Source organism: Vidua macroura, chromosome 8 (assembly GCF_024509145.1).
Source record: "Vidua macroura isolate BioBank_ID:100142 chromosome 8, ASM2450914v1, whole genome shotgun sequence".
In the NCBI taxonomy this organism is placed as follows: Eukaryota; Metazoa; Chordata; class Aves; order Passeriformes; family Viduidae; genus Vidua; species Vidua macroura.
The window spans coordinates 18,291,138-18,303,720 of NC_071578.1; the positions used below are offsets into that span (position 1 = coordinate 18,291,138).

Consider the following 12,583-nt stretch of genomic DNA (forward strand, 5'->3'; position numbering starts at 1 on the left):
GAACAGATTTATTTAGAAACTCTGTGAGGAAATAATTTGCAATAGTTGGATCTGCTTCCAAATAACATGAAATGTGGTGCTGGTTGTATCCATGATGTGGACTTATTCTTCTTTCTGCTGTGAACGTAAGTAAGTTGAAAATATTTTTTTCCATTTTCTCACATTTCACTTACACAATATAAGCAGCAAAATATATATACATACTGCAGCTCCCTAGTTTTTAGAGTCAAGATTCTGCACTATGAACAATAATAATTAAAAACTTCTTAGTTTTTTGTTGTTGTGTTTTGGTTTTTTGTTTTCTTTTTTTTTGTTGTTGTTGATGCATAGACAGAACCTTTGCTTCTGGAGATGAACTGACTCAGTTAATTAACTTGAAAGCATCACAGAGTGGAATAGATCCAAGGACTGGCATAACAGGTCTTATTCAAGGCCTTCAGCTGCGGCTTGAGAATCAAGAGGTGCTAAAGGAGTTTATGGTAAACTTTGATTACTTCTTATGAGTTAACAGTTCAGCACAGCTAAGAAAGTGACTTTCCATACAGTGCATGCCGTATTGGACTTCAGCTTGTATATTTTTACTGCGTCCTTTTTCTCTGACAATTTTTCCTGCCAAAATGGGGTTTCTACTCTGCTGTTTGGGTGGTAGTATAGTATTTGCATCTCTCTTTCCACACGTATCAGCCTTACACTATTCCCTGTTCAAAGATACTGCCCATGTAGAAGGAAAATAAATAATGTAACATTCATAATGTAGGTTAGGAATCACTTTTTCCTAGACTGACTTATTCCTTTTACCCCCTCAGCTCTGCTGAACATCTGCCTAAGAACTGCCCTAGGGGCTGCACCTAAGCAAGAAATCCATACTGCTAAGGATTCACTAGTGTAGAAACATTTGAAAGGAAAATGTTCCACACAATGGAACACTGCAGTTGTCCATGGAACTCATTGCCACAAGATGCTGTTATGGACAGGACTTTAGTGAAATTACAAAGAAAAAGTAATGTACCTCCACAGATAATGAAAACACATAATTACATCTGATTGCATACAAATCATGAAAAAAAATGTAAAATTAGGAAGGCTTGTAAAATCTCTTGTTTCAGAACATAAACAGAGTATGAAGTTATCATCAAATTCCTGAAGAACAGATTATTTCATAATTCCTCAACATAGTACTGGATTTTCCTTTAAAGGACATGCTCATTACCAGTGACATGGATTGCTGCCACTTTTCCATTGTAATTGGAATGTTACCAGTTTCTTTCACTTGCCTTTATATCTCTGACTTTCTAGGTACAAAATCCCACAGGCTCAAGTGTATAGGATTTGCTGACATTCCCTGAAGGCTCAAGGACATATATTAATTTTCATTCATTACATTCCATTACTGATGTAGGTATAGCTTACTATGAGCTGAGTCATACATCTGCACAGAAAACATAAAGGTCTAATAAGTAAAGTGCTGGCTACCAAAGCCAGTGGATATTTTATCTGAGTAAAAGCCGTAGTAACTGATGGAAGTGTTCAAGAACTGTCACATGTACTTCAGTTCACATAAATGTAAAGTGGCAGAATGTGACGGCAGAGCATTGTGCAAGCACAGCAAATAGGTAGAAGAATAAAAAAAGGTTGAGGTAACACAAAAATGTAATAAAATGAACTTGCTTCCTGCTTCTGACTACCCTGCATTCAATTCCCCTAAATTTGCTATGAAGTTCTTAATGACTGTATGATTTGCACTTAATATCACTGGAGCTCTTCCCTAAATTCATCACTTTCTCCATCACTGAAAAGTCTTAAGTCATTTTTGCACTGTTAATAATGTAATAGTTAGTGCTCTTTAGTCATTGTGTTATCAGTCATAAATGCTGACATTTGGCCAGGACAGTATTCCAAACATCTGTAATACAGCAGTATATAAAAGGGACTTGCAATGATGGAGTCTGAGGATGAGGGCTGGAAATATCACTTCAAAATGCAGAAATATTGTGCAGGGCAAAGAAAATACAAAGCAAATTGAGCTCCTTGCCTAGAAGTTTAGAGAATGATGTACTGATTCTCTTCTGTGAGAAGTCTATTTGCCAGTCTTGGCTTATATACAGCAGTAAAGTTTGTTCACACTGACACTGTAAAAGTTGTCTGTTGAGGATGTGAACAACATGGATTGACTATTTCTTTTTGATCTAGGCTTTAGAACACATGAAACCAATAGATGACTGCAGAACTGGCAAAGCACCAGAAAACCAGAATAAAAACAGATACCGAGATATCCTTCCATGTAAGTATGCACAGAAATGAGAACATACATTTGGTGAACAAAGTCATCAGAGAAACACGAAAAAGCTTTCTGGACCCTTGATGTCTTTCTAAACTGCAGCAACAGGACAACACATGCAAACATTTGTAGTATCTCTATATATCAGTGATGCAGTATATATATTCTTAGAGGTTTTCCTGGTTTGTAACACCAATATCCAGTGACAACATTCCTGTGCAATACATGAGAAGCAGCATTGGGTACACTATTTTAGAACACTGGCAAACAATTCTATAGCAGAAGGCTTTCCACTGTGTTACACAAGTACCTTAAGAGAAATAAAGCTGCAATGAACCATACAATTTATCTGTGGGAATTCCTACTTGCAATGGTTAATATTAGTGCTACTAAGCAAATGTGTTTTAAAATCCAGAGGCATACTTTTCTGAAGAGACTGAGGCTTCCTAAATCCTGAATGCTGGAGATGGTAGAACTCTGTTTCAGATCCACAGCTGAAATAACATCTTTCTGTTTCTGTACAGATGATAAGACACGAGTTCCTCTGGGAGAAAAGAATGGCTACATTAATGCAAGTTACATTAGAATGAATGTTGGAGAAGAGGAACACTTCTATATTATAACCCAAGGGCCTCTTCCATCCACTATGGACGATTTCTGGCAAATGGTCTGGGAGAGTGAATCCGATGTGATTGCCATGATGACAAAAGAAGTGGAGCTAGGGCAAGTCAAATGTCATCGATACTGGCCTGAATCTCCAAATAACTCTGAAGACCTTGCTAATTTCTATCTCAGGCTACACAATTACCAGATTCTGGAATACTTCATAATTAGAAAAATAGAAATTATCAACAAGCAGGTAAGTTGACTTAATACTTTCATATATGATGAAATTGATTATGCAGTTTACGTGAGTTGATATAAGTAATATTGTTTGCTTCTCCCATAATACGTGCCCAGTATTTTTTAGGGATGTAAAAATCTGAGTAAGAGGCATGAAATTAGGATTAATGAGGTGCTTTTTTTTTTTGCTCATTGTATAAGCAATGGATCCAATATTACATACGTTTGGACAAGAACTTCCAAAAATGAGACCTCTAATGGTCACAGAACCGGTGTGTTCAGTGTTTTGCAGAATTGTTTACTGTTCTCATCAAATCACATCCCCACCAGAGTTGATTCATATTCTGTAATAGTGGTTGGATGGAAAGAGGGGAAGACAGTGGCTTTCATCCTGGAATTTAGGACAAATGATATTTTTTTGTTCATGAAAAGACACAAATACAAATTAAACTACAAATCTAGCAGCAATTTTTTGGAAACTTAACAAATGCAGAATCCAGGTGGAAGAACATCGAAAACAGGGCATGTATAAGTCCATCATTCTTGCCTCAATATTAAGTAAAGCTTTGCAAAAATTTCTGCAGGACATATTATTTAGTGGCATAATTAAAAAACCTGTGCCAGACTAAACTTTGTGCCTTTTCCATCAAGAAAAAATTTGAGGAAATTCACCTTATGTCACTGAGTGTGAAGCATTGTAAAGCATTTGATATGAGTCTTCTCAAAAGACTTAAAATGGCAAGATGGAACACCATATGTGATTGTTTCAATGAACATGTTAAGTTTGCTATGTTTATACTGAATTAGTAGCAAACTACTACAGAAACGCACAGGTCTACTTCAGCAGAAATCCATATTTACATTCAAATTCTTCTGATAGTAAAAATCCAGGTAGTTAGCATTCAGATTTTAACATGGCTTTGTGAACTGGCAACAAGAAGTGTTGACCCAGGAAAATTCAATTAATATCACTCTTTATTTTATTTATTCTTGTAATTCTTTATTTATTTTATTTATTTTTTATTTATTACATTTTATTTATTCTTGTAATCATTTTTAGTTGCTTTGCATATTGAGTATCTAATCACAAGTTATTCTTTTATATCTGATAGCCATTAGATATTTACAATTTTACTATTGTGGCTCTCATATTACTACTCTTCTATTAGTAAATCTTAGTTCAGCTTCAAGAACAGTTTTAGCAAACAGTACTGCAATGTTCTAATTTACAAAATGTTTTTCTTTCTCCTTTCTAACCAACAAATGACATAACTACATTCTTTCAAGGCAACAGAGTAACTTAAGCGTCTCATCAAAGTCATATGAAGTAAATTTCTTTTCAGGCGTGTGTTTCTGAGTGCATTTCTTGAAACCTAAAGAAACTTTAATGGAGTCAAGTATGAAAAGCTAAAGAACTGTAAACAAACAATTTTAAGAATGAGGCTGTAGGAAAATTTTTAGTGGAATTCCTTAAAAATTGGTTTTGTGACTGATAATTCTTAACCTTTCTGGTCTCTCTCTTCCAGACAGAAGAAAAGCGCATTATAAGTCATTTGCAATTTACCACTTGGCCAGACCACAATACTTACAAACTGGCTGAGCAGCTCGTAAAATTTATTTGGTACATGAGAAAAGCTCACAGGACAGGACCTATTATTGCTCACTGCAGCACTGGCATTGGAAGAAGTGGAGTTTTCCTGTGTGTTGAAATTCTTCTCAGCCATATAGAAAAAGATTTATGTGTAAGTATCGAACAGGTCACTGTTAAGTATTACAAACTTGGTATGGATGTCAACAACGTGGTGGCAACATCTTAGAACAGAATAAATCCTCTAAGAATTCACCCTAACAAAATGGAATAAACCCAGCTTTCATTGTTTTAAACAACAAAGACAGTAACTACAAATATACTATTTCTAAAAGAGCTGTCACAGCTTCCTCATCTGAATATGCTTAAATCTTTCTTTCTAACTTGCATGCCAACCAAAATAAAAACTCTTCTCTTCTGCTAGTTCAACATCAAGCAGATAGTGAGAGATTTGCGAGACCAGCGTTTTGGCATGATCCAAACTAAGGTAAGTTCTAAATATGCAACTAGATCATTATTTTTTTAAAGCCTCAATCAGTGCTTTGATAAATCTGGGGTTTCAAATATCATTTTAGTGCTCTCATTTGAGGAAAGTAATAGCCTTCTAAGCAAGGGGTGTCTAGTTTTAAATATGAAAGTCTGCCCCTTAATAAGTGAAATAAAAGCAAAGCAGCAATATAGGACAAATACAACACATGCCCTTTTCCTTTTCTAAAACAAAAAGAAAAGCAAGTATCACAGAAACAGGGATTTACTATAAACCCTACCCTGCAAAATTACACCCTTTAGTTGAATTCTTGCTATTGCTGAGTTATCATCACCAAGTAAAGCCTTCTACTCCTGAGCTAAACCCACTCCTGAAAAGATTTTTCACACAGGAAAAAAACCAAGTGCTAACTCACCTTAGAAAAAGCAGTTGGTGAGAATAAAAGCAAGAGTAGACTAAAGTTCTTCCTATAGGCAAATATTTTAGCACATGCTTTGATAGATTTTTTTCAGGATAATGATTGAGCATGTGACTAAAATTAAGCAAACATATAACCTTCACTGTCCTAAATGAGAGTTGAGCGCATGCTTAAACTACAGAGTTACTGTACTTTTACCAGTGATGGAACAAAAAGAACAAGGATTCTCTTAAGTATGTACATTTTGTATCCATATGACATAGATGCTGATGTTATAAACATATAACATATAAACCTATAACTTCAGCTAGTCCATCCTTCTTTGTCTAGAATTTATGTTGAATGTAACCAGGTGTTTCACACTGGTGTCTTCACACACAGGATGAGTATTTATTCTGTTATGAAGTTGTGCTGGAAGTCCTTCAGATCCTGCGAGCAATGGATTCCTACTGAATATGATTCCTACAATATGACTCTTCCTGTTGCTATTCCACTTGGACTCCAGGGACTGCTCAGCAACTACTGTAAAGAGATGTCACGCCAGCACAGACAAGTGTTATATTATATGCTTTTTTAGATTACAAAGTAATTTTAAAACCTTACTTAAGATGTCCTGCATAAGTCATTTATTTCTTGGCTCAAAGTATGAAGAAACAGCCATCCAGGACTGCAACACTGCTGTGTGAAATTTCTATGGACAATTTTTGCATTCTGTGTAATAACATATTCATTGTTAGGAATATGTGTTGGGACTTTTGCAAGGATATAGCAGCCTTTGGAATTAGCTTTACTATCCAGAGGGCAACTATAAAGATCTAAGATTCTATTGGAGTTAGGGGAAGATTAGTTGTCCCTCATCTATTGTTGTACACTTTGCTTTTGGACTGCAAATCAGTGTTTACTCCACCAGTTATGCTTTTGCATGGAAGGACGCAATTTGGTGACCTTTGGTTGCTTGAACAATGTAGAACCATTTCCAGCCCATGAGTGTATACCCCAATCACTAGACATCTTAAATCAAGAAATTGACAGTAAAAATAGGATGCCTTTAAACTCTGGTCCTCTTCAAAGGAAGAGAGTTCTAATAATTGGATGGAATATTAATTTTTTTCCAGCAACATGAACAGATGTAGATAGCATCAATATTTTTATTCTAAATCTATAGAAAAAGAAATGCAATACTAAGCCAGGTGAAACAACTGTGTGTTTGTTGTGGTACACACATACATTTCATCTTTCCCTAATCCTTTACATTGATTAACTATCTTCTCATTCTTAACTAGGATCTGAAATATGGGATGTTCTGCTGGTTTCAGTAGGGACTGAATCAGATCTTTAAATTAAAGAACTCTCTGTACAGTTTATTTTTCTTGTAAAAAGTGTTTCTGTCTGTGTGGGTGGATTTGAGCAGAAATCTGCTGTTCAAGTGTAAGATTGTATTTGTTTCCATTTGTAGTACTTCTAAGTCCTTATCTAGAAGGTGACATATGGAAGTGATTAGATGTGCATTAGAAGAGTAACTTGTAAACCTAGGAAACTGAAACAATCCAACTAAATTGTATATATTTTTAAAACTTTCTTGATTTCCTCAAAAGAGAAAATATTAGGACGCATTGGGTATAAAACTGAAGTTGGAGCAAGAAAATAAAATAACTATTTATTTTATTACCTATTACAAATTAGAGGTTTATACTTCAGAAAGAATGGGGTCTTAAATAAAAATTTTAAGTATGGCTTTTAGAAAAAGCCACTGTAATGCAATTCTAATTAAGGACAAGGCCTATTTTTTCTTGCTGCCATCCAGTAGTCTGAAGGCAGGGAAATATAGAAATGCAATTAATTATGTGAGCCAGATGCTAATTTCAATATTAATATTAATAAAGTTGATATTAATAAAGTTCCAGAGCAATGCTAAACAAATCCAGGAGTAACCCTGGATTTATATTGATATAAACATATATAGAATTCAAAGTTTTGTCTTAAATTCATTGAATTTGGTCCTTCCTCAAAGTATTATTCTCCATACATTCTGCATTTATTATCTTTACATTGCATACGAAGGACTGTTCACATAATTTTGTCAAATAGGAACAGCCAATTTTTTTCTCATAACTTTTTTTACCTTCATTTGATATTTGACCTTTCACTTTTACTTTAAGTACTTCACATGTACTACTAGGCAATCCATGCATTACACTGTAATGAATACACAATTCATCTTTTGTACCACAATTATTTAATAAGCTTCCTAGTGAAAATATTCCTGTACTTTATGCAAAGCTGTTTTTTTCTGTGGCTTAGAACAAGTATTCTGGACTTAGAAGACAATCCTCACAGGTCATTATTTGTGCATCATCTTTGCAGCTGTTTGACAGATGTATTTGCTGTTTGACATAAGTTTTTCCTGTTTTACAGAGATATTAAAAAGATTTATTAAAACAATCTGCTTAATTTAAATTTATTTTTATAAAAATACAGCTGCAATACCTAACTATTAACCAATTTGAGCTCTAGGGAAAATATTTTATTCATAGGGGCTTGTCTTTAAACTTCCTCTAAAGGCAGATTTTGTGATGATGTCTAGTGGAATCTGGCCACATCCAGCAGCTGATAAGCATTTCCCCACACACACAGCACATCTGAGTGTCCCACTTCTGTGTTCTTTATTACTGCAAAACTCCCTGGAGATCGAGGTTCACTGATACACATTCATTTGGAACAAAAGATAACACATTCTTTAAAGAGCTCACACTACTTGACAAGTCAGAATAAACTGCAAAGAAAGGAAAATCTATTGTCCCATTTCATTCATAGGGAAGTGCAGCAGTGGTTTGTCCAAGGTCTACAGAGTTTTGGAAAACTTGGGAACTAAACACAGATGCTAAAATCTCTGATTCTTTGCCTACACACAAAACTACCTTCCCTCAGTCAGAAAAGAGGATCATACTGCTCTGGATGATTTCTGATGAGATATTATTTAGCATCCTTAAGTGCTCTGACTGGAATTTGCACACACCCTAATATGCAAGAGATGTGTTATGGCAGAGAACCTCACTCTGTGCCTATGGTCACTCTTACTTCAAAATTGATATTGAGATCACCCTTTGTGCTCTACCACCTGGTTGCCAATCAGGACAAACTGCAGTGCAAATGTGAACAAAAAGGGCACGTTTATTGAAGACAGTGCCTGCCATAACAAGCACACCAAACAAGTAAACATATGCTAGTCCTAAGATTCATACTGTAGCACAAAACCTTGTCAGTCATATTCTGTGTTCAGACAGTGGCTCTGTCCACAGAACAGCACAACTTGTAATCATATTTTGGAGAAGTAACTGTTTTGCCAGCATTGAGACTGCTGTTAAGCTTTTTTATAGCTACAATTTAATCTCAAATTAAAAGCACGTATATCAAGGACAACCACTGCATAGCTGTAAGGTTACAAAATCATGTGTGTAGGGGAAAACGGGTGTCCACATTTTTCTATTAACATTTTCATTGAGTTCCATGGACTCAGAACTGCTTCATGCTGATGTCTCTGTGTACTCTAGTACCCCATCTGCAACAGAAAAGATACCTGAAAATATCCACACCTGACAAACTGGGTATTACTGTCTACAAGAGCATTCTCAGGTTTAAATAATTGACTTTAAAAAGTAGCAACTTGTCCTAATATAATCATGTTTCCTTTAAATTTTCTTAAAAACCCTGAGAGATGAGCCAGTAATTTTTTTTCTATCTTTTCAGTTGAAGTTTACGGCCTCACTGAACAACAGGCCCTTCTGTGACAGAACTAATAGAGCAACTGCAGAGGGTCTGTCCTGAAAAAGAGCAGCAATCGCTGCCATCTAGGGGCAAATCGCGACTGCGACAGGGCTAATTGCAACGGGTCACTCCTGCCCTTGGCACAGACCCACTCCGTGTCTCTTAGCTGCAGAGTACACACAGCCAGATAAATGTAACAGAGGGCTTGTGGGCAGATTCCACTTGCTAACTGAAATTATGCCACTGTGACTTCTTGCCTATACCTACACTGGATGCTTGCTTGGTGCTGCACAAGTCAGAGTTCCCAATATCTGAAGGAATGTAAGTTTATCTATACTATTCTCTCTTCCTTTAAAGTGTTAGCATTAATAAATAGTACTTTAAATGACACTTTGCATAATCTGAGTGTCTTAATTATTTGAATTACATAGAAGCAGCAACTCCAGCTTCAAGACACTCAGTTACTGGGGAAGGACAATGGTATTTCTCACAGCTATTGAATCACAAAGCTGGACTCAACTGTAGGACTACCTGCCTACTGCTTGCAAAGCTGACTAAATATTATTGTAATACTACAAAAACAGAAGTCAGTTGAGCTCTTTACCCAGAAAAGAGAGCTCACCCTTGCAGGCTAAGCAGACTGAGAGTTAGATGAATCTTTTAAATGTCCAGTAATCTGTGTGATGGAAAGGCACAGCACTTATAAAGATGTGTAACACTGAAGTGTAGTTTGCACATAATCTTGCATGGGTGTAGCTTTGTAGGGTTAGAATTAAGCTTGTGAAACCAGAAAAGTATTCTGTATTGTCATACTGATACAATCAGTTTTGTCTTGGTCACTTTGTGCACATCAGGAATAACAGAACCTCATACTAAATTCATGCTTCTCCAGGCCCAACAGCATGGAACAACTAACACTGGATCCCAGAACCACAACTCAGAATAGCTGAGATTGGAAGGAAGCTCTGGTAGCTGTCCACTCTAAACCCTCCAACTCCCAGCAGTGTCACCTTGAGCTCAGGACTCTGTTCATGTGAGTTTTGGGTGTCTCCAGAATGGACACTCCTTGACATGTCTAGGCAACCTGGTCTGCTGTTTGGCCATCCTCAGAGGAACAAAGTGGTTTTCTGATGTTTAAATGAAATGTCCTGGATTTTAATTTGTGTCCATAGCGTCTTGTCCTGTCTTTGGATACCACTTAGAGGAATCTGTTTCTGCTTCTTTACCTCTTTATTCCCTCCCATTTAGGAATTTGTACATATTGATAAAATCTCCCTGAGCATTCTCTTCTCCATGCTAAACAGCCCAAACTCTCTCAGCTTCTCCTTACACAACAGACATTTCTTAATTCCAATTTCTTAATTATCACAGTGGCCTTAATATGCAAGTACTGTTTTAGAGAGATTATAAGATTCCGTCCAACAGCCTACTGAAATTAGGAGGTAGAGTTTTTGGTGCCTATTGACAAGTGATAGCTGCTGCTTTAATACCACTTAAGGGCTGATCAAGGCATGAGAAAACAATACAGGAGATTAAGAAAAGATGCAGAGCATGGAGCATATTTTGGATGTCAGTCTGAAGTATCTGCCAGCAACCATCTCTACTTTTTTACATAGTCTTAACTGTTCAGTGTCCTCCCATATGAAGTAGGTGGCTATTCAGAATTCACTGCCTTTTCTGTACAGCACCAGTTACACATTCATGCCTGAGGGACAGTGAACTTTTTGCAATCCTGTTCTGAATTATACAGCTATTTAGCTTTCTCATTAAACCATTTAAAAACAAAACCCCAAAAAGCAGTTAAAATGCCTGAGAGCAGTACACCCCCAACCAGGCGACAGACACAATGGGGACTATACAGTAGCTGTCCAGCACCCCAGCTCATTACACAACCTAGCAATTAACTGAGGTTGCCTGTGCTCCCTCCCCTCCCTGCATTTGTTCTCTTGAGAGATGACAATCCCTTCTTCTCCTTCCTGTTCAACACTTTTGGAAAGACATGCCAATGACTGTAGGCTTTCCTTTCCCATCCACTGCTGTAAAAAGCTTCTAACTACTTCCATTACGACCTCCTTCATGGCTGAAGCAGATTTATTCCAGGCAAAGCACCAGCTGCAGTACCCCTTGGCTCATTCAGCACACCTACCAATAGTTCCCAAGGCAGAAACAACATGCTGTGAGTTTGCTTAATGCCAGCACCTTTGGAAAAGTGACAAGGACACTATGAGAAATAATGAACATTAGGGAAATGTAGCTATAGCAACACAAGTATTCACAAAGCAAATCCCACCATGAGCACAAGGAAACTTCTGTTATTGTATTTGTAAAAGTGCTGATAAAGCAGGAGCTTGGGCTGCAACATCAGGAGAAGGCATGCCTGGCCTGCAGTCTTGCCACAGATGGTAACACATGCAAAAGCACCCCTATAGCAGACAGGAACCTAGCTCACACACTTTCAGAAATGATGGATGAAACAACAGATCCAAATCTGAGCCATTGTAAGAAAATCCCAAACTTCCCCCAGCTCTTTATTTTACTGCTCCAGATTTTACTGCAGGTTTAGCACCATGTCATCAAAGGAACCATCCTGACGACAGTCTCATGCTGATCAGGAAGCTGCCATTGTTCCAGAAGCAGGGACTGAACCTTGGTCTCTCATTAACCTATGCTGCTTCCACCCTTTTTGACCCACTGAAAGCAGACAAAACTTGTAATTGTTTTCAACAGGAACACAGACAATGCTTTCTGACTTCTTTTTTTAATCCTAAGATGAAACAAATTACTCTTGAGGAATTTTGACTTTCACTTGATATAAGAAATAAAAAGTTAGTTTATTTAACTTGGAATAGCACTACACATATTCCTCCAGAAGTCCTGGGTTCCTCTCTTCATCATATCTATAATTCATTTTCAGACAAGTTCCTTAACAGTATCATGCCTTGTTTTTCTTTTTTCATTTGCTGTCTAAGACAGCAAAGACTGCTTTGCTGTCTTAAAGAAGATGCATGAGTCACAGGTAATGCTTGGCAAGTGTTGAGTGAGTACTCCAGTAAAAGACAATACAAGACATGAAATATTCTTCATACTTGCACTTTTCAGTTACCACACATTCCCCTTCACCTCTGTGTGTGAGTTAGGACACATGTAGCATATATCTATCTCTATTATTAGGAAATTAGCACTGAATCATTAAGGGAATAATTT

The 12,583-nt window shown here is 36.8% G+C and overlaps 1 protein-coding gene across 1 annotated transcript; it reads left to right on the forward strand.

The window, feature by feature from the left end:
* The first annotated feature begins 427 nt into the window (after positions 1 to 427).
* Positions 428 to 6,191, forward strand: PTPN20 (protein tyrosine phosphatase non-receptor type 20). The gene is made up of 6 exons (XM_053983715.1): positions 428 to 479; positions 2,191 to 2,281; positions 2,803 to 3,137; positions 4,648 to 4,863; positions 5,134 to 5,196; positions 5,996 to 6,191. The coding sequence occupies exons 1-6, from the start codon at positions 477 to 479 to the stop codon at positions 6,065 to 6,067; spliced, it is 780 nt and encodes a 259-aa protein (XP_053839690.1). The 5' UTR covers positions 428 to 476; the 3' UTR covers positions 6,068 to 6,191.
* The last annotated feature ends 6,392 nt before the right edge of the window (positions 6,192 to 12,583 follow it).